The sequence below is a fragment of the Trematomus bernacchii genome, unplaced genomic scaffold, assembly GCF_902827165.1.
Source record: "Trematomus bernacchii unplaced genomic scaffold, fTreBer1.1, whole genome shotgun sequence".
In the NCBI taxonomy this organism is placed as follows: Eukaryota; Metazoa; Chordata; class Actinopteri; order Perciformes; family Nototheniidae; genus Trematomus; species Trematomus bernacchii.
Window position 1 is genome coordinate 33345 of NW_022987732.1, and position 23396 is coordinate 56740.

Here is a 23396-nt window from a genome sequence, read left to right on the forward strand (position 1 = left end):
GGTTTTATTTTCTGACGCTGCGTGAGTTCCCTGACACACCGGGGACACATAGTTATGTATAAAAGACATCAAAAAGTGCATTTTGCATGATAGGTCCCCTTTAATGTAAAAAACCAACATGACAATACACACAATGTCGGTTTCGGCAAACTTGCCCCCTAAAAAAAGATTACCTTAAAAAATAAATTAACTTTATTGTGTGTGAATAAATACCACAATATGTGAAATGGACTTTATCAAATGCAAGGATTTAAAATATTGACACTTTTTTAATAAAAATTCGCAGACAATTCTTTATATTTTTAATAACAAAACAAAACAATTCCCTACAGTGTACAGTGTCCACATGTATGTATACTATCCATATTTAAAAATGTGTAAATATTTATTGAAAAAAAGCAAGTAACAAAGATTATTAGGTCAGTACAAAATGCTTTACATAACACGACTGATCTAAAAACAATGAAGATATTAACAGCAATTGTAACGAACAACAAAGTTATAATGATAATTAAATGCAACATTTCTGTGTAACAAAAAGTCCCTTAGATAAAATGTTGAAAATATAATGTCTGATATATACAACTTTAAAATACATTTTCCTGATAAGACTTTCAGCTCCTCATAACGCACCCGACGGAGTATCACAGTTTTGTAGATATGACATAAAAATCCATTTTATCTGGACAGAAATTCAATTGGCTGCGATGTCCTCTTTAAAATGTCTTTGTGGAGATATTATGTTCTGTAAAATCCTTTGGGCTTGGGGCTGAAAGATAGAAAATCACAGGTTTTCCTTTACGTTTTGGAAAGAGATAAAGCTACCATGATGTTAAAATATTAAAGTACAATATGTTAGAGCTGAATGTGAGTGCTTTCAGAAGTGTGTTTTATGGTTGTTATACTTACTGTTTGCATTGGCAGAGTCGACGCCTGAGGTGTCTCATCTTCTGCTAATGTGAACCACAGAGAGAGATCAATTGTTATTAAAGCCGCACTCATAATCCAGTGTGTTAGAACAGAAAGGAGGAGGAGGAAGGGTTTGACTTTACTTGTCTGCGTCGGCAGAGGATGAAGGCGAGGATGAAGACGAGGATTATGATGACGGTGATGCTGCATATGACCACCAGCATCCACACACTCAGCCAGGGCACTGTGCACAGAGACAGAGAGGGGGCAAGCACACACTTTAAACACAGCAGGGGAGGACTCTGTGTTTCCAGTGAGTATGTAGCTTCTTTAAAGGTCACCTATTATGCAAAATGCACTTCTTCATGTCTCTTCTACATCAACATGTGTCCCCTCTTCTTCATGTCTCTTCTACATCAACATGTGTCCCCTCTTCTTCATGTCTTTTCTACATCAATATGTGTCCCCTCTGTGTAAAGAGACTCTGGAAGTTTCAGGAACAAAGATTCTCTCTCTTTTTGTCCTGATCCATTTATATAAAAACCTGTCTGAAAATGAGCTGATCAGATTTTGGCCACTTTATGATGTCATGACGATTTTTTTGGGTTGTGTAACCATTAGCCAATCAGCAACCAGGAAAGTACCACCTCTCTAGCAGGCACTGAAAAGGGGGGTAAAAGTTCTCTGAACTAAGTTCTCTTTTTGGTGTGAACTAAACGGGAAAAGTACGGGTAAAAGTACTCCGGTGTGAAAGCGCCTATTGTGTTCTTTGTAACCAAATCTCTCTCAGAGGGGCGTGGGGAGGGGCTCCTTATTTTCATCTAAAGTAACAGACAGAGAATCAGCACTTTGGAAACAGGGCTGAAACAGAGGGGATTATGGGATGCTGCAATGATCTGTTTGGTGTTTGGAGCCAAACACTTCAGAGACCTGTTTTGTATATATCTGAGACCTATAATATATTGATGAAAAACAGTATAATAGGGGACCTTTAAGAAGATTGCAAGGAACAGTCATTGAAAATGTGCAAATAATTCCAGTTCAAAGGACCATATTATGCATTTTGGGGTTTTCCTTTTCCTGTAGTGTGTTATATAGGTTGCATGTAAATGGTCTGCAAAGGCTAAAATCCCATAGTCAGAGTTGTTCTTCTATGTTTGCATTTCTATGTTGTTTAGCTTGCCACTGACACAGAGCACATCCTGTAAAACCAAGTTAATGTCGGGTTGTGGCCACAAGGTCACGCCCGTGTCTTGCTTCCTGTTTTCTGCTCTCACTTCCTGTACTCACCGATCTCCAGCGTTATCTCAGCCGACGTCAGCTGTATGTTGTTCTGCCACAGCTCACACCTCCACTTTCCTGCGTCTGCTGTGTTCACCTTCGGGATGATGAGAGGAGAGGAGGGCCGGGGGTCGGAGAGGGTCGATTGTTTGGGCGGCAACCATTTCAGATGCAGGTCAGAGGGCAGCGGCTGCTCGAGGCCGCAGGTCAGGTTGAGCTGCTGGCCTGAGATCAGCGCTGTTCCTGTAGAGGAGACGACTGGATGGAGAGACAGAAGGCAGGAGAAAATAATGAAATGCATGAGAACATTTGACAAGCTGAGAAAATCAAAGACTGTTTGCTTCTGTTGCTGCAGAGTGCCAGCGAAACTTGCCAAATTAAGGGGATTTTAAAATGGTTCTTTTTTTCAAATAAGATCAGAAACATAGCAACACATGACGGCGTCTACATCAAAACAGCAATGTACATAGCATTAACAACACATTTAAATAGAGAAAAACAGCATTAGTCATTGTGTATCCTCAAGATTTAAGATGTAAGGCAATTACAGCTGAAATTATGACAAGAAAAAGTATTTGTAGTAAATAATTTGAGATTTCATTAATGATCCAAAACACTTTTTAATTATTTCTCTTGCTTCAACCCTTCAAATGTGAATACTTGCTGGTTTACTTCCAATAAATTAAATTGAATATGTGTTGGCTTCAGACTGATGATCTAAACTACAACAGACACCCCTCACTATCGTACAACTTATGGACTTGAATCAATATTAAAAACCATATTAAGCTGCAGCCCTAAATACAATTATACAGTCACCTTCAAGACATCAATACACTTCATTTCATTTAGTTTTGTGATGTGGGATTCTGATAGATTACTTGTCAACCCTATAGATGTAAAGTTTGATAAAACAAATTACATTTTTAAAGCAAAGATTTTAATACAACTTCAAGCCCTGACACTGAATGCATCACGGCCTGCAATAGTAACTTATAAGCAGTCCAAAATGTCAAAGTGTTGAATTTGTTGACTTCATTTGGCTGGCTTGAATAACATTAATACTTGATTTTATTTAATAAACAGACATTTCATTTTGTTTGGTGAAAGGTTGAATTGATTCCTGGGGGTCCAAGTTGGAGAGAACTCGAACTACTGTAATCAAGAGGGATCTACAAGGTTTTATTTTCATGGTTCTGGTTAAATAATATTCAGATAAAAATGTAAAAATGACACCATACATCTTGAGAACAACAGTATAAAAAGTCAGTCAGGAGGGCCGTAACATTGTCCAGTAAGTTGTCAGGAATCTCATGTTCTAGTCTAGAAAGCTTATACAAGGACAGAGTTTTAAAAATGGCACACGATATGTTGAGTGACCCGAGGCACCTCTCGCCTCTTATTTTGAACTGTTGCCATCCGGGCGGAGATATCGTGGCCCTCTGTTTTAAAAAGAACAGATCTAGGCTGTCTTTTGTCCGACAAGCCATCAAACGCCTTAATCAATGATGGCTAGGACGCACTGTTTACCCAGCTGGTCTGGCACTGTCTGTCTCTCTCGCAAATGAGAGCCTAGGCCCCTTGTCATGTCTGCCGATATCTGTTTTTTTAAATGTTTTAATCTGTGTCTATGTTGTTGTCAGTGACGTATGTTTTATCTTTTTTAAATGCCTTGCGATGTGCTGCAACTCATTTTCCCCTCGGGGACAAATAAACGAATACTACTACTATAATTCATTATTTTGACTTCTATTTGGCTGTACCGTTTCACCAAGTGAACATTTAAACACTCCAAAAGTGTTGTTTGATTTAACCGCTATGTTTTATGAGTTGTCTACTGGTTTTTGAAGAACCAAAATGTTGAGCTTGACAGTTAAACCCACAGTAATTAGGTTAAAACATTATTATAATAAACAATTAAGAGATTTGCAAGATAACCCCCCCTTTCTTGAATACATCTGATGACAAACAGGTGTCTTTTCAATGTTCCTGGTTAAAAAACACAGATACAAATGCTAAATCTTACACGATAAATTCACCATAAGCTTCAATTAAAAACAGTCCCAATTAACATTCCTCCTGTGATCACACTCTTCTGGCTGGAGGAAAAGCTCATTATCCTTAAAACAAGTGGAAGCCACACGTGTATTCGTCACTGAATTAGACCCACACCGGGGACACTTGCAAATAAACTCTGCCGCAGAGAGATGAAAACACTTCAGAGAAGAGAGGACATCTTGTTATGAATTTCAATAAAGAAGGACGTCAAGAAGATAAACAGGGACACAGAAAAAATAAATAATACTATAAATCTTGTGAACAACTGTACATAATTCATTATTGAACATACAAAACACTCCCAAAATGTATTAAGATTAGAAACATGTGTTGTTTGATTTAACCGCTATGTTTTATTAGTTTGTCTACTGGTTTTTGAATAACCAAAATGTTGAGCTTGTCAGTTAAACCCACAGTAATTAGGTTAAAACGTTATTATAATAAAACAATTAAGAGAAGAAAGGACCATAAAAACACTCCCAAAATGTATTAAGATTAGAAAACACGTGTTGTTTAAAGGACATTCTTGTTATGAATTTCAATTAGGAAGGACCAGAAAAAGAAACTGGACGTCAAGAAGATAATAAGGGACACTGGATTTCATTTGACGGATGTGGTCACAGAGTGATTTGTTTAGACTTACTTTGCAGCAGCTTTACGTGCACCCTCCTCTCCAGAGTCACTCCATTTTCAAACCCAGGGCACAAATATATTCTCCTGCGTCTTTCTCTATCCCTTGGTTTCTTTTCAGAGACAGATCTCCTTTCTTCAGGCTTGGTTCCGGGCTGCAGCAGTCCTTTGTTTTGGTCTGGCTTCCAGGTGAGTAGACCCTCCGCAGAGAGGGAGAAAGCCTCTGAGGAACAGAGACTGGTGTGGGGATGAAACTCCAGTGAAGTTCCCTGAAGCCTTTAGCTTTGATTTGTTCCCAGGAGATGTGAGGAAGAAAGGAGCAGGGCACTGTGAGACGACTGGATGTAGACGTTATACTGAGGGGAGACAGCTGGGGAGAGGTCTGAAGAAAGAAGAGAAATAATGGTGAGGTTATTTTTGAAGATCAGAATCAGGGTTAATTAATGGCAAGTTGGTTTACACATAAAAGGAATAGTTTTGGTGGATAATGGTGCATACAATAACAGAGTGAGAGGAAATAGGTTGTAAAATGATACAAATACAATATATATAAAATGGATACAAATGGAAATACGATCAGAGTCTTGCTGCACCTCGGCCAAATAATCTAAAAAACTAAACAAAATAAAACATGTCTCATTTCTGTTTGTTGAACTTAAAACGTTTGGGGTGACCCTAAGCCTTCTTATTCTGAAGTATCACTAACCTATAAGGCTTGGGCTTTCATAGACACCCTTAAACATTGAGTATACAGTAGGAGTACTATCAAATCAGAGTACTGCTGCACTTTGTCCAACAAAAACTAAACAATTTACAATAAAATCCATTTCTGTTTTCTGTTTGAGAACCTAAAAGGATGTGGCTAATATTGAAGCTAATGTTCCTGTATGATTGTCATGTTGACTGAACTTATTGTAAGATGTTTTGAATAAGAGAATCAGCTAAATTAAATGTAATCCAATGTAATGACAAATGAATGGCTCTGGAACACTCTGCCCCTCCATGTGAGGTCGGGCCCCAGACCCCTAGGGGTTTTTAAATCTACACTAAAAACACACTTCTTCTCTCTGGCCTTCTAGTTAGAGCGGAGCACGACTCCTGACTTTTCCTTGTGTTTTATTTTTATTTTTTATATATATCTGTTGTAATTTATTGTCTTTTATTGTGATTGTAGTAATGTGTTTTTATTACATGTACAGCACTTTGGCTCGACCAAAAATCGCTTTTTAAATGTGCTTTATAAATAAAACTTGATTTGATTTGATTGATTTGATTTTGAATGTGAGAACAAGTGTATGCAGTATAGTCAGAATTTTAAAGGGGCCCTATTGAGTTCATTTTCAGGTTTCAGAATATTCAGATTTTAAAAGTGGGAGAGGCTCTGCAGGTAGCTTTGTGAGGAAATCTGCAAAAATGTCCCACAAATCTCAGCATGGAGAAAGGGATGAGACAAAGATGTCACAAGATGTTTGTTATTGTGATTCATTCGTAAGTACAAACTTGTTTACAATCATCTGTGGTGGAGATTCAAATTACATTACTGATAAATGATTCATAAACAAGTTTTGTCTTTTGTTTATGTTGAATAAAGTAATAAAGAAAGTCCAGTTTACAATTTAAATCCATCTCAAATGCAGGAACAGAGCAACTTCACCCTCAGAGGATGAAGAGGTTCTGCACCCTGAACACAGCTCACAGTCACACTTATATACAAGAAAGAAAACAGTCTACTAATCCTACCCCATAAATCCTCTAGACATATCTAAACATTCCCACCATAAACCATAAACCCCCGAGTCCTTAACCATTTGCAAGTCCAACTTTTACGTCAAACCTAAACACATGTCTCTGTTAAACACATATAAGACTAAAAGAACAATTCAACAGAGTGAAAGGCAATCAGAGTATAAGACATAGTATAAATATATATGATTATAAATGACAGCATCCCCTGAAACTCACCCAGAACTGTAACAGAGACGTTGACCTGGCTCTTGCTCTGACCGTCCCGTCACCATGCAGCTCCACGGCCCGTTTGTCCCGCATCGAGGCGCTGAAGGTGAATGGATTTTGGGGGTTTGTCTCTCCTCGGGGGTTCATCCATTGAATCTTTTTTTACCCAGGGGGGGGTCGCAGCACTGCAGGACAGAGTCACCTTTTCCCCCGGCAACACAGGAGAGGAGGGGGTCCACACTCACTGAAGACAGAGTGGACATTATTATAGTTTAAATATACTGTTAAATGATGTTTATACACAAAACATATTTTGTATATTTTACATTTAATTTTCTTGACGTTTTTAGTTGACTTCTAGTGTTTATCATCAAATGATATTCTCCTACCTGTTAGTTTGCGTATTTCATACTCATAGAAGTCCGGCTTGCCACCAGATACCATTACTTTAAGGAAGAAACTCCTGAAGTGTTCCTGCTGGATGTTCTTGATGATCAGGGGAGACCACGACGAGATGTTTTTCCAGGCTTCATCTGCAAGGCAAGAAATAAAAGGTTGTTATTGTTAGAAATGTTTCAATTTGTTACATCGATTGATGGTTAAACGTGAATATAATCCGCAAACATCTCAATGCTATGTTCACCTTGAATTTTCCAATTGCTGTTGCCCATTGGATTTAGCATGGCAAGGTTCTTAGGGGCTATCTTTATCCTTCTTCCCAGTACATATAATGGTGCTTTAATACTTGGCCGGAGGCTTCAGGGTCACCGTGCCCCCGATCTTGAGCATAAACCACCTCCACTGCCCCTGAGAGACAGAGAAATATCGGTTGAATGCACACATGTTATCAGGGAAATCGACTTTAAGTAAGTAAAATCCATCAAAGAGTTCAACATTTTACGTAAACATCACTTCAAGTAAAGGTCCTGGACTTCAAATGTTCTTGAGTTAAAATACAGATGTCAGGAAAATGTACTTTAAGTAAGTTAAAGAAGTAACATTTTTTAGAAAGTACAGTCTAAAAGTACTTCTTTACAAAGGAAAAAAGTAGTTTTAAATGTTTCTTAAGTTAAATACACATGTATAGTCAGGGAAATGTACTTTAATTAAGTAAGTTAAAGAGTTGTGTTAGAAAGTACAGTCTAAAAGTACTTCTTTACAAGAATAGTCCTGAGTTTTTAATGTTTCTTAGGAGAACAGAAGTATTATCAGTAAAAAGCACTCCTTATGCAGAATAAGGAGAATAAGAATGGGTCAATTTTATATTGTTATTGAATATTATTTAATTAAATTAATCTTCCTGTCGTGTTCGGGTTCAAATCTGACAGATTTACTACTTTCATTAATCGTAAATATTCTGTTTTACATTTGTTTGTTTTTGTGTCTAATCTGAAGGTAAGGGGGGAGAAACTAACACGTCAGGTTAATCACTAAAATAATGAAGACACATAATAGTTTTTTTAAATGTTGCAATTGATAAATGGGGGGCAACACCCTGAAGGTTCATATATATGTATATCATATAAACACATGATGTTTGGTTTGGTAAACAAGTGTCAATAGTCTTGGACAATATTTCCCTCTGATGGAGTATACAGTAAAGTGGCAGAAAATGGAAAACTCAAAGGAACAAGTGTCTTCATTTTGTATTTAAGTACACTACTGGAGTTAATGTACTTAATCCAGTGGTAACACTTTATATTAAGTGTTGGGGAATAATTTCCCCTGCATGTCCTCCTTCGCCCTCTGACGCAGCTGACCAACCTTGAGCAGCCGTTATCTCCCTTAAGGAGGGGCTGCCCTAGCATATTGTTGTTGTTACCAGTTTGTGACCGGGCAACTCTCGGTCAGAGATAGTTATTGTTGTGGGACACCTGGAACACATCCTTCTCGAGGTCGTAGATGACCCCGAGCCATAAGCGACAACAACTGTGATTCAGTGTCCCTCAGCTGTTAAGTCTATCTATTGAAGAATGTTGATCATTACACTCTGAACTAGTTAAAACCTCGAGCTACAGGAGGGGTCTTCAGAATTGATTGTGGCATCTCTACCCTGTGGTCAAACCGTGGCCCGTGACATGTCTTGTGAATTCTCCGGCCGAAGCTCTAAATAAACCGTGAGTGTTTGCCATCAAAGCCCCAGCTCTCCCTCGTGTCCTCTCTGAGTCCTGACTCCAATTGCTACAGAAGTTTCCCCCACATTAAGGTACACATATTCACCATCAACTAGTTGTTCATTAACATAGCAGAGTCATTGGTTATGAACAAGACTTCACTTTAAAATAGGGAACATATTCTGAGTTAGAAATACCTCATTTTGGGTTATTTTTTGACACTATTAAAACTTGTAGTTTCATGTCTTGTTACATAAGAATAGATCATATCTGTTAGGTGTTATTATGGGAGAATTACTATTCTTGTGGTACTGCTGCCTTATTAGGCCCATATTGAGCATATTAAGACCAAAACTCATGTACAACAACGTCCTTACTTGCAAATAACTTAGAGGGTTATTTAGGAAAAACGAATGGCCTAGTCCTTGTAGAATATGGTCATGTAGAATAAGGCATTCATAAGTGTTTTATAATGACTAACAAGAGCCAATATACTGCTAATATGCATGTTAATGAACAACTAGTTGATGGTGAATATGTGTACCTTAATATAAAGTGTTACCATTCCAGCACCGCTCAACATCAACCAGTCCCCAAAGAAAACATAATTATCCCCTGGATTTAATTGAATTTAATTCTTACCTGTAGTTGAGGTGAGCACAGCGAGGAGGAGGAGGAGGAGGATGAAGATCTTCATGTCAGTCACACGTCTGAAAAACAGTTCATATACAATATTGAATACTGTATTTATATATGTGATCTGACTTTATTTCTGAGGTTAGAAATTGGAGTTTTGATTTGAGAGGTTTTTCCCATATCGATTGAACTGGTTCTTCAGGAGCTTTAAAACAGCTGTAATAACCTCTGCTTTGTCTCGTTAATATTACATAAAAACGTTTACTCGTGCAAAGTGTAATGCTCCAGACCAGGGGCGGATCTACGGGGGGGGGGGCAGGGGGGGGGCAGCTGCTCCCCCACTGTAGAGCCTTTCCCCCCCAGCTGCCCCCCTAACTTTTGTGTCCCTAAAACTGTACTTGTAGAAACAAACCCACACTATGTCCACAAGCTTCTCAATCAACGAAACAAGGCAGTACATTAATTAAAAGTGAATAATTTTAAACATAATTTTAGGGCCCGTTAAAAACGTAGCTACGGCCCTGCATTAAACTGCGGAGCGGCGTTCACACAGACCGCGCTCACACAGCTGCAGAGAGGGAGCGAGCTGTCCCAGCACCTGAGGTTGGATCAGCTTCCCCTTGGAGGCATTTCCCCTTCCACTAGTTTTGTTTTTTACTAAAGACGAGAGCTTGAAACATAATATTACTAAAACGCTGCTGTTTGAATTGATAGCGTTTAACAGACGGGCGCTGTTTGGGGCGTTACGTTACAAAATACTACGCAGACAGCGCTAGCTGGGAGATCGATCACTTTTATTTGCTAAACTATGCGGTAGGCTACTATTAAATCCACGTAAATTACACATCACAGAAATGAGGCCAGCTAAATTAAACCAGGATACATCCTTTACCGTCAAACTGGGTCTAACACAGCTGCCTGTGTGTCGTTTGATAAATACTTTTTGATTTTATATTTATTATATGCTACTTATCAGCTACATGGCCCTAACGTGTAAAGTTATACACGCAATTTGTACCGGTGCTTTTCACAAGTAGACAGTTGCAGGCCAGAGTAGCTGGAGTGACTCAACAACAACAAAAAGACATATCTGAAGTGATCAGGAACGAACAGAAAGAGGAAAAGAAAAGAGAGTTCACTGAAGACACCAGGAGGGTCAGAGCAGGAGGAAGAGGAGGAGATGAAGATATTAGTGAAGAAGAAGAATGTATGGGAGGAATAAAGATGGAAGTGTCAGAAAGAGGGACAGAGGCAGTGATCAGGAGGCAGATGAGACTCCAGCTGGACCACATGGTATGTTTTTATTCTCCTTGCATACATATTCCATTACAGCAGCACAATCTAGCGGCTCTTAGTATTGACAAATATTGATTTGAAATGTGTTGCTGCACAGGTCACCTTTAGCTCTCTTAAGAGATGGGTGATGTCATTTGTGTACTTAATTATAACTAAGTACTTTTACTGTACTTATAATAAACAGAATTCTAGGGTATCATGAGTATGTTTTGCTGTTTTATACTATATTTGAGTTTGTTTGTCTAAGTGAACACCTTGTTTCTCTTGTGCATTAAGAACACTTGGTGTTAGGGCATGATTTAACAATAATAGGTTTATATACAGTACAAAATACCACGTACTGTCCACCCTCCCATGCCACCCTGGCATGACCTCTTGCCCCCCCTTTGCCACCCCATGTAACATGTTCTAGAACCGCCACTGCTTCCAGACACAATCCAATGTTCAATAAAATCATAACTGGTGGACTCTGACATTTATTCAATGGAAAACTGATCGTAAAAGACTTAACAGGTTTAAGTTATGCACAGGGAAAATAAATCTGTTTAAAAAATCAGAGAAAAGTTTTGAACAAAGTTATCGATTTTTGGGAATTAAATACTTGAAATACAATATTGCCCACAGTATTGAGTATGTTGTTAGTCGCTTTGGATAAAAGCGTCTAACAAGTAACATCTAATGTAGTCCCACAGAGGGGACATTTACATTGTTACAGCAGAAAAGAACCAAAGACAGCTTAATGTCCCCAGAATCAGAATACAAAATGGAGGAGCAGCGTTCAGTTATTATGCTCCAAATATCTGGATCAAACTCCCAGAAACCTGCCGGTCCGCTGCAACTCTGACTACTTTTAAATCCAGGCTGAAGACTTTCTTTTTGCTGCTGCTTCTAGTTGAACTATTCACATCTTAAACTGCACTGTAACCTTTCATTCATGTATGTTTTCTTTTAATGTTTATTTTATTATCTTTGCTTTTTAATGACTGATTTTAAATGCCATTTTCTTACTGTCTTTCATTTTTGTAAAGCACTTGAATTGCCTTGTGTTGAAAGGCTCACAAAAAAACGTGAAATAGCGACGTTGGTCACAGGGCAAAACGTATATTCACAAATAACCCTCTCAAGATGTGACATAGATACAATATTTGTTCCTATTTATTTCTTATGACCAGAGTCCATGTCACGTGATCGCAAACTTTCCCAGTAGGAAAAAAAAACATGGCGGACACCCGATTTATTTTGAGTGGAAAATCCTAAATTGTAGGACAGTTTGGCCGTTAAAATGCTTTTTGATTACATTTCTAGCGAGAAGTATATATTGTACTTTTAAAATCTACGTCCAGTGGATGTGTAGGATCCATAGTTTGATAGATATTACGAAGATTATTTGAGCTCCATGTTTTTCTTTACAAATATTGTGTCACGTCTTGAGAGGGTTATTTGTGAATATATACGTTTTGCCCTGTCGACCAACGTAGCTATTACGTTTTTTTGTGAGACTGTGTTGAAATAAACTTGCCTTGCCTAAGTACTGTAGCATGCATACAAAAACACTATTAAAAATTAAAAAACTATTATAATAAAAAAAGATACACAATTTACACAAGAAAAAACACATCCGTGCTGCAGAGAGAGCAGGAAGCAGCGAGGGGTTTGTGGTGGTCTCAGATTTGGAGAGATTTGAGGAGATAGGAGTCGAGAGTGGGCGGCCTGTGGTGGGTTTTTAGATGAGAGGAGACGCGGAGGCCTTGATTTGAGTGGAGATTGTTATCCCGATCCTCCCCTCTGCCTCCCCCAGCCTCTCTCTTCCTCTCCTGTTCCACGAAAGACGGATCTCTCGTCGCTCGAAGACAGAGAGAAGAGAGACCACAGCTCTGGCAGAAAACTGTGGTTTACAGGTAGATGTTTCTCTCTTCTCTCCCCCTTATCTCCCTCACTTTTTTCTTTCTCTGTTGTGTGTACAGTACAGTGTGCACACAAAGAACTTTTGATGCAGCTTTAATCTTAAATGACTCCGAACAGAACAGATCTGGGGTTATGTATTGCATTGTTATTATTTTGTTAATACTAAAGCACTACTGAAACTATACTTAATATAACCTCTGTTTATTTACCTTCTTATATTTATTATATTCATATTTCTATATACTTTATTTGATCTTTAATGGAGTTCTTATATTTAACTTCTTAGGTTTATATTCATATTTTAATTTAATTAAATTTGAGCTTTTATTGGAAAAATGTTATTTAACTTCTAAGGCTTATATAAACATTTGTATTACCTCTTAAACTATTGAAACAGCGTTGCAGCTTACGTCTGGTTAACCAGGGCTTCATCCTGTGAGATAAAAAAAAAAAAGTGCTTCTTGTAATAATATAATAATCCAAACTCTTAAAGAAAACTATTTCATTTTGCCTTTCTTCACAAAAACTGTGAGATAGAGCTCAAATGTATTTTTAAAAAAAAAAGCTTTCTTCCACTCCTATCAAGTAGGCTTTTGTGACCCCAACTAGGTCCCCTGACCCCATGTTTGGTACCACTGCAGTTAAGGACCCTTGTTTCCTATCATCCCTCATCTCTCAATCGTCACCTAGCTGATAAAAGCTTCAAATGTCCCAAAAACGTTCAAAATCTCAGTTTGTTTTTCTCCATTCGTCACAAACTATCCGCACGTTCCTGTGAAAATGAGTTACAGCGCTCAACACTAAAGTGTCCGGCTGAATATTTCAGATGTAATAAAGTCACAAAGTCCTATTTTTTTGTTGTAAATGTACCAAAACTAATCCCAACACATTGAAAAACACACTGTTATTTCGGTTTAAAATGTTACGATCAAACGCCTCGGGCCTAAAGATAAATCCTGAGGTGAGAAGGAGAAATGTATTGAAGAGTGTTTCCAATGTTTCTCGTTTCACAACATGTGAGAGAGAGAGAGAGAGAGAGATGTGTGAGAGTTCTTCAGAAATAAATCATTGTATTTGCATTATTTATAATAAGTGAGATCAGAGGTGGTGGGAAAGTAAGGCAGAGACACAGAGGGAGATATCGATGATACACAGACACAGTTACAGTGGAGCTGAAACCCAGAAACACAACCAAAACATGTCTGCAGTCAGGAGGGAGATTCAACAACGAGCTGAGGAAGAGGAGGAGGAGGAGGAGGAAGAGGGAGGGTCAAATACTAGGGTGTTGAAGGAGGGAGCAGAGAAAGACAAGAGAAAATAACTAAAGGCAAGATTAAAGTATAATTTATAGACAATTTGTCTAATTTTAAAATTTCAAATCAAATCATAATTTTGCGCTGCATCTGAACTGAATTACATTTTATTTAATTTTACTCCTAAATAGATTTGACATGGTTATTTGTGTGTGCCGCTAAAGGTAGACGTAGCAGATACATAACTGTTTGAGACTAAAAATCAGTCGTAGACGAAATTGTATTTTATTGAAATACATTGAGGTGAGATTGTGATATTCAATTTAAATGAAATACTGCACTATTTTCTACCTTTGAAGTGTGTAAACTGTGTGTATCGCGGTAGTCAATTTGTTTCTGCCGATGCTTTCATACTTCCAACAGAAGACAAGAAAAAGGAAATACTTAATAATTAAAAACTCTAAAATGACATAAGATGTAAATTTAAAATATTGTTTTTCTTAATTTTTATGACGTTTGTTGTGAAAAGTTCTCATTTCAAATCATTCAAAACTTCTTTCAGTTTTACTTAATACTCTAAACTGTATTAAATTATGGAACCGTGCGTTTAAGTACAACACATTGACGCTGTGAATATGAAATAAAGTAAACAAATTAAGTTTGACCTTTCGGCCTCGATAAGCCAGATCAAGTCATATCATTCAAAATGAATATTAGGTAACAGAACAACATGAATACTGACATTTGTTATATATGTATATTTTATAAAGTATATGCATTAATAATTTAAACTCAAACAGACTACAGCATACGTACATGTGTTGTTGAGTCCCTCTGTGTTCAGTGATCTGGAGTCGGTGGAAATGGTGAAAAGGTATCAAAGAGAATTTGTTTTTAAGAGCCGTCGCCCCGCCCTCGTCAGCGATTGGTCTGAAAGAAAAGCAGACAGTCGTCGATCAAACACAGAATCAGAATAATGACCTCTGATTGGTTCTTAGGGAGGAAGAAGATAAGATCTAATCCATTTTTTCCTATCCTTTACGAATATGTTGAAGATAACAACAAAATACGTTTGGCAGTGTAATGCTTCTATATTTTAATCAGTACATTAAAAAGTTTTTCTTCGTAACGTTTTAATTAATGCGACAGAAAACAAACAACGTGTCTTAATTGGCTAGAATTGTAATTTAAGTGGCCGTCTGATTGGTGAAAGGTCTCCGCGGACTCGTTATCTATCTTCAGCACATTTTAAATAGCACCTAATTTATAATAATTGCTCGGATAATTTTCCCCATGTCATTTAATTGTGCTGATTTAGATCCATAATCAGAATTCAACCCATAACCTGCTGCTCCAATCTGCACATAGACAGAGGTTAAAAGCAAATTAAGAATATTACATTACTTTAAAACATAAAGAGGTGAGGGAAAATAAAAAGGTTACGGTGAAATCAATATTTATCTAATCGTAAAAAACATTATTTGATCTCCTCTGTAAGGTAAGCTTGTTTCAACTCCAACACGTTTATCTGTGTTCATTTTACACCCCGACCTACCGTTCCTCTTCACTTCAATTTTATAAAAAAAGCATCTTAACTAGCTTTAGCAATAATTAAATCTGGCACCGAGGGTTCAAGTCCTACCCGTGGTCTCTAGCTGCATGTCTCGCACCTTTTTCTGTCTATCTTTGGATGTACTATATGAAATATCTATCAAAAAATCTACGATAAAGTCTTTCAATAACTTCTGTGAACACTGGGAGCTTTGCGCATCAAAGCAGTATTTAGTATTTAAATGCATGTAAAAGTTGTACAAAGTCTACAGGGTGATTTTTCTCCCATCTGACATGAAGTTAGCCGTATAAAATGTGTCAAAAACTGCTCTTGCGTACGTAATAATACTGAATATCAACCAATCAAACACACATACACAGTAAAATCCGGAGTGTTAATTTAACGCTCTGAGATAAGGACCATATGTTCACTGGCAGTGTTCAAATTGACTCTTTAAGTGTTAAATTAACACTTAAAGAGTCAATTTTAACACTGAGAGCCAGTGAACATATGGTCCTATCTCAGAGTGTTAAATTAACACTCCGGATTTTACTGTGTACCATCAAAAAAGTCCTCAATTGACTTCTTAAATCCCCTTTGAGCTACTCTAAAATGATGACATGTGTATTTTCTATCACCTGATAACTTGTATATTCTGTTTCTTTTTGATAAAGCGCTCCATTGATTCTATATTTAAGAATTCAAGGATATTGTATTGTCATTATGCAACACAACGGCCTGCAGTTGTAGCTTAGTGCAGACATGAAACAAATGACAAAACAGAACACAAACAGAATGAATGCAGTTCAATTCCTGAAGTGCATTGTTAAATTGACTGGAGGAAAGTGAATGAAGAAAACATTGGTGGATTATATAATAGATAACGGACGGCATGTTTGACATCAGGGACCTGGCATTGAGTCAAATGCAGCTCCAAACTTGTTCTGCATTATTCTAGACACAAATATTTCCTTTTATCCAGAAAGCCATATTTGAAACCGTTATTTCAATATTTTGACTGAGATTTTAAGTTAAGGATTTTTGGGGTTTTGAACATATTTGACATGTCAAACAAAGCGTGAGGCTGGAAGAAATTCGCACTAAATGTTTCCTTCTTATCTGATTCTGTTCCCATTAACGACATATCCAGTAAGTCAATGACAAACCTTACAAAAAAGCAACATAGACATTAATGCGACAGAAATAGGTATCTAAAAATATCTAAATAGTAAAAAAATAAGTGAATAACTAACAGGTCAAATGTGACTGCACAATGAATACTTGTACTTTTGATATTTTAAGTACATTTAACGGATATTACTTAAGGTTTTTGTTGCCGTACTTTTACTAAAATAACTGATCTGAATGCTTCTTCCAACATGTTCTGTCCATTTCACACTGTTAACAATCAACTAAAGGAAAACAAATAATGTCATATTTGTAATACTTGTGCAGATACACTTACATTTTCCCACTTAACGAGTACTTTTACTTTTGATATTTTAAGTAAATCTGCCTAAACTACTTTTTCTTATCACGCTTTGCTGAGCGAAACAGACTAGAGGTGGCTCTTCCCGCTTCATTCCCTATACAACTGATCAAAATCAACGGAGATTATTAGAGCAGCTGCCCGAGTGCACGTTAAATGCATCATGAACTTATTAACTTTTTTCTTATCTGTGTTTTTGTAACGGCTACACAGTTCATTTTGAAGTGTAAAAGCCCACTATCTTGTTCAAAATCAGTGTTTCATTCCACATTTCACTGAGTATTTTATTGAATATATATATATATATATATATGCCGTTAATAACTGTGCAATATATACCTGGCTGCTACAGTAAGGTTCAAGGTTCTTTATTGTCAATCTGACATAGCTACAGAGTAATTATGCAGTTGAAAATCTTATGTCACAGGCTTCTCCAACAATGCAACATAATAACATAATAACAATAAGAGCAAGAGCAATACAAAAAGAAAAATAGTTATAAAATAAAGTGATGATGTGGAATAGTGCAGTACGAGTCTATATACAAGTTATTGGAATGATATATATATATTAGGTATTAGATACATATTATTGAGTAGCTGAAGAATGTTTTGAAGTTGTTTCAACAGTTCCATTTTTTAACAGTCTCACTGGAAGCAACTGTCTCCGTAAATCCTCAGAACTGTTACATGATGTGTATTTTGTAAATTGTGTAACTTCAATACTTTTTAATGCATGTTTCTGAGGTAACATCAAGCTGTCTTTGGCTCTTTTCTGTGGTAACAATGTACATTTCCCCTCTGGGGACTAATAAAGGTATTCTGATTCTGAGTAAAATCAATTGTCAGTCATCCAGAGTACATTTCAGATGACGCTCGGCATGATAAGCAGTTCTTGTAATATTTTGTGGTGATTGTACACCTGTGCAGGAACATCTGCTGGTGTTTTATCTCCGCTGATAACCTGCTGAGTCTCGCCCGCACTCAATTTCCCCGTAATAAAACATCTGTGGCTCTCTGGGTGTGTGTGTGTGTGTGTGTGTGTGTGTGTGTGTGTGCGTTGTTCAGCTCATTATGGAAGTAATACACACACACCTGTAAATAAAGCTTCTGTCGCAATATCGCCTCACGACTGCACTGATGTGGATTTATTGCAGGAGGTAAATCTTGAGAGGAGAAATCTCTTAATAACATTCATTTGAATCCATCGCAAGGTTTTTATAAACATGCTGGAGTGGGAATGAACCTGGAAGAGCCACATTTAGTCTGTTTCGCTCAGCAAAGCGTGATAAGAAAAAGTAGTTTAGGCAGATTTACTTAAAATATCAAAAGTAAAAGTACTCGTTAAGTGGGAAAATGTAAGTGTATCTGCACAAGTGATACAAATATGACATTATTTGTTTTCCTATAGTTGATTGGTACAGTGTAAAATGGACAGAACATGTTGGAAGAAGCATTCAGATCGGTTATTTTAGTAAAAGTACGGCAACAAAAAACCTTAGTAATATCCGTTAAATGTACTTAAAATATCAAAAGTACAAGCATTCATTATGCAGTCACATTTGACCTGTTAGTTATTCACTTATTTGTTACTATTTAGATAGTTTTAGATACGTGAAACTGTCGCATTAATGTCTATTTTTACTGCTTTACAAATGTAAGGTTTGGCCTTGTCCTTTATACTGTTCACTGATTATCTCAACAGATTCCACATAACGCTATTATGAAGTTTAAATAAATATCAACTTAATATTACTGCTTTCATCTAACCTAATACAGTTCAGTGACATTTGTTGACATAATACATTAATGAAAGTTAACGTATCAGTTATTTCAGTGAATGGTTACTGTTGTCTAGTTTCATGTACAGGAAATGCATTTAAGATCATCAGAAGCATTATCGTTGTCTTGTGAGAACCTGTCTCTAAAAGTCATATTTCCACGAGTGTCTCTCCCTGTTTACAGCGTTGTGATAATTTCCATCTGTTTCCAGACGTTTAACAGCTTAAAAATGTGTTCAATTATACCTAAACCACAAAATAAAGTGAGCAAATTGAGGCTCTTTTGTTTAATTTCAGGCTCCAGTGGGTCAGAAGTCAGAGAACGAAACAGATAGCTTGAAGTTGAAGATTAAGAGATATTATGTTGTCTTCTACCACGCTGAAACATGAGTTTTTACGCATGGCTACAACATATGAATTCATTTTGATGTGATAGGCGTTTACTGACAGCTTCAGGGATCATTAAGGGAGAACACTACAGCGCTGCGGTGGTTTAGAAACAGGAACCACAACAAGACAAAACAAACATCTCGCTCTCGTCTCATGTGTCGCTCTGAGGTTAGTGTTCCTGCCTCTGAACATGAAGAACTCACACCTGCTCCTCTCAGCTCCAACGAAACAACACTTTTGTTGGCGTCTTTGTAAAATAAAAGTGACTGTAAGGTCGTCACACGGACACGATTTCTTTTTCAGGGGCCTAAATGTGAATACGCTTTAACTTAAAGGTCTCCTATTATACTGTTTTTCATCAATATATTACAGGTCTCAGATATACACAAAACATAGTCTCTGATGATTGGCTGAAACACCAAACAGATCATTGCAGCATCCCATAATCCCCTCTGTTTCAGCCCTGTTTCAAAGTGCTGATTCTCTGGTCTGTTACATTCAGATGAAAATAAGGAGCCCCCTCCCCACGCCCCTCTGAGAGAGATTTGGTTCAAAAGAACACAATGGTGCTCTAGGAGGAGATTCAGGTGATAAGGTGGGGGGGGGGGGGGGGTTACCTTGGTTGGTGAATTGGCTAATGGTTACACAAGCCAAACATCGTTTATGACATCATAAAGTGGCCAAAATCTGATCAGCTCATATTTCAGACAGGTTTTATAGAAATGGATCAGGACAAAAGAGAGAGAATCTTTGTTCCTGAAACTTTCAGAGTCTCTTTACACAGAGGGGACACATGTTGATGTAGAAGAGACATGAAGAAGAGGGACACATGTTGATGTAGAAGAGACATGAAGAAGAAGGGACACATGTTGATGTAGAAGAGACATGAAGAAGAAGGGACACATGTTGATGTAGAAGAGACATGAAGAAGAAGGGACACATGTTGATGTAGAAGAGACATGAAGAAGAGGGGACACATGTTGATGTAGAAGAGACATGAACAAGTGAATTTTGCATAATAGGTGACTTTAAAGAACATCTGGATAGTTGCTAAGCTGCCACCTCAACCTTGATGACTTCCCTCAAAATATTCCCCACTGACAATTTTAAATAAGTGTGTCTGTTCACCGGTTCCAACTTGAATTCCTCAGCGGATCAGCGGTTTTCGAGCTGTGATTTTGATGGAAAACACCTGAAGTGAGGACTCCCTGTTAGTCACACGGCTATTGGAGTGTGTGTTCAGTACCACATCGTTTCATTACTGAAAGAGAGTCACGTGTGGGCAACAAGCACGAATAGGACATGATTCACTTCTTTCATAAACAACTGTGTTTCCTCGGCCTACATTCAGTCCTACCAGAGGATTTCCCTCGCTGTGCAGTCTCTATTTCCCCCCCCCATTTAGTGTGTTTTTATAACCATTTAAAGTCAGATGAACGGTGTGTGATTCGAGCCAAAACACAGGAGGATGTCTGAAGTCCTGCGTCGACAGGAGGAGGTTTTTATCTGTGTGTTTGTGACTTTATGATAGTTCAGAAACACACAAAATGTCAGTGGAAATGAGGTTAAGAATGAGAAACAAGTGACATTTTTCTCAATGACTGAAAACAGATTGTTTCTCCATGAGGGGGAACTTCATTCAAGCTTCTTTGAACATCAGGAGTTGTGGAACAGAAGCATTTTCTCCCACTCAACAGCTTCACCTTCTTATTTTTGTGTAACTGTATTGTTTGTGAGGGCAGCTGCATGATCATTTCATCACAATGGAAAGAATAGAGATTGTTGTTTACAGTTTATTTAAACACCAGCCCGGGCTGTAATAATGTCAAGCTGCGTAAAATTACTTAGAAATCAATCGGAAAGAGATATCACAGTTTGCAGGAGGCGAACATGTTACTGTAAGGTTGTCATTAACATAAAGCTGATTTGTTGAGGTTTAATGATGACGTTGGTTAACTGTGGAAAAACTGCCTTACCCTCCCACAGCGCCGACATACCAACATGCAAAAACTGCTGTTCCTGTAAGTTTAAGCGTCTATATGTTCCTGTAAATAATCAATCTGAGCATATCATTCATCCACATTACTGTCTGAATTAGACTTCTCTAATAAAGGTTAACCTATGTGTCGAATCATAGGCACAAAACAGATTAACATGTCCAATGTCACAGCATTTAAACACTGCTATGAACAGTCTTTTGTACTAATGTAATTGTACTGTTATATAATATGCATCCACATCCACACAAGTGACTGTTATTTATGCCTCTTAATGTGTGAATATGTATCTATGTGTGGTTATATATATATGTGTGTATATATATATATAAGTTTGTGTACAGGTGTGTTTGTATGTATATATATATATGTATATCTGTTTTATTTAAATATATATGTGTATTTTTGTATCTTCTGGATTGTGGGAAACAGTAATTTCCATCACATACAACACTGGAAGATGACAATAAAGTTGACTTTAGACTTTGATAAACTTGTATTTACTGATGCACCAAAGTACATTCTGTGGGGGAAACTTCTGAAGCAATTTGAGACAGAGAGACACGAGGAGAGCTGGAGCTTTGATGGCAAACAATGACGGTTTATTTGAAGCTTCGGGCCGGGAGAATTCACGAGACATGTCACGGGGCCACGAGTTGACCACACGTCACATGCCACCAGTGTTCGAATTACCCATTGCTTTCGGGGGAGCCCTATTTTTCAGTGCACATCCTGCTACTAAAGACCTCTCCCTCGGTGTGGAGCTGTCAAACTCGACCCTAACGCAGCTTACAGCCGGCCAACTAAAAGTGGTTCCGTTCACGTTGTCATTTTTAGACTCCTTCGCTTCTTTGCTTGTGAATCCAAAAGCTGCGAGGCTTGGCTGTTTTCGTTTCGCCATATTTTTGATTACCAAAGCCAGAGTTAAAAAAATATCAATATGAACATTTAAAATACCACCTACATACCGCGCCGGCATCGCCACCGTACCATAGCAACGTAAGAAGCGTAAAGAATGCAGCGCCGCCACGTACAGATGGCAACACCCAGAAATATCACAAATATTAAACACATATTCAGAAACTGTAATGAACAATAACTATTATTTATTTCAAGAACTTTTATTTACAGAAACTCAACATTTCTAATCTGTGTGACACAAATATGCACGATTTTTTTTGGGCTCCCCCTATTTATCTCAAAGTCGGCCTTCAGGGGAGCTCCCCCCCTCTTTAGGGGAGCCAAGCTCCTCCTGGCTCCCCCCATTTCGAACAGTGCATGCCACAATCAACTCTGAAGAACTCTCCCCCAGACCCGTGTATTTAGCTAGTTCAGAGGAGAATAATCACATTGTGCAGAACAAGATAGAATGATAACACCTCTACCAGCTGACGCCAGCAGGCAGGAACAGGGAGACAGAACACTGAGAGCACAGCAGCCAAGCTTGCAGGTGCGTGTGCTCAGTCAGGACAGTATGAACTGATAAACTGGGTCAAAGTTATGGGCCTTGGAAATGATTCCCTGACACATTCAGTTTTAGTACATTCATGCAACGTTAAACCATGTGTCCCGTATAAGGCAAATACATGTTAGTAACATAATGTGTTTTTGATAACCGTCCCTAAAGTGCACACGGAGCTGGAGAAACAGAACTTTTAGTTACGCTGTTTGCTTGGAAAAAGCTGCGATATGAATTCAGGGAGCTGCTCTCTCTGAACAGATTTAAATTCCTTATTAATTAGATTAGATTATATTAGATTCCTTTATTGTCACTACACAGAGTACAGCGAAAGTATGCCCAAAGGTGTAATCACACATAGCAGACAGTATAAGTGTCATTTGACAAGCTAACAACATTTCATATATACTATATAAAGTGACTAAGAATTGGACCTATGATACATAGAACAGTACGCTTATAAAACAATATAACATTACCTTACAAATACAAAAACAAGGGACAATACGGTCAAGGCAGTAAAACAAATAAATAAGTTATTGTACATGTGTTTGTCAGTGCAGTTGATCATTACAAAAGTAGAAATAAATAACGACAGAGAAGCAGCAGCAGCAGCTCCGTCTGTAGATGCTTTTATGATAGTGTTTCTGATTGTGACATACAGTACGTCCTCTGTTAGTGTTTGTTTGTCTGT

At 37.7% G+C, this 23396-nt stretch overlaps 1 protein-coding gene across 1 annotated transcript in view; it reads right to left on the reverse strand.

Annotated features, from left to right (window-relative positions):
• Positions 1 to 288: 288 nt before the first annotated feature.
• cd4-1 (CD4-1 molecule) overlaps positions 289 to 23396 on the reverse strand; it is a 28189-nt gene continuing 5081 nt past the window's right edge. Inside the window, 19 exon segments of the mRNA XM_034145669.1 lie at positions 289 to 769; positions 910 to 953; positions 1053 to 1153; positions 2200 to 2448; positions 4892 to 4948; positions 4951 to 5023; positions 5025 to 5098; positions 5101 to 5230; positions 5232 to 5260; positions 6841 to 6886; positions 6888 to 6914; positions 6916 to 6993; positions 6995 to 7071; positions 7221 to 7364; positions 7475 to 7529; positions 7531 to 7611; positions 7613 to 7638; positions 9588 to 9655; positions 14852 to 14965. Of these exon segments, the coding sequence (XP_034001560.1) occupies positions 739 to 769; positions 910 to 953; positions 1053 to 1153; positions 2200 to 2448; positions 4892 to 4948; positions 4951 to 5023; positions 5025 to 5098; positions 5101 to 5230; positions 5232 to 5260; positions 6841 to 6886; positions 6888 to 6914; positions 6916 to 6993; positions 6995 to 7071; positions 7221 to 7364; positions 7475 to 7529; positions 7531 to 7611; positions 7613 to 7638; positions 9588 to 9642 (1377 nt within the window). The 5' untranslated portion in view covers positions 9643 to 9655; positions 14852 to 14965 and the 3' untranslated portion in view covers positions 289 to 738.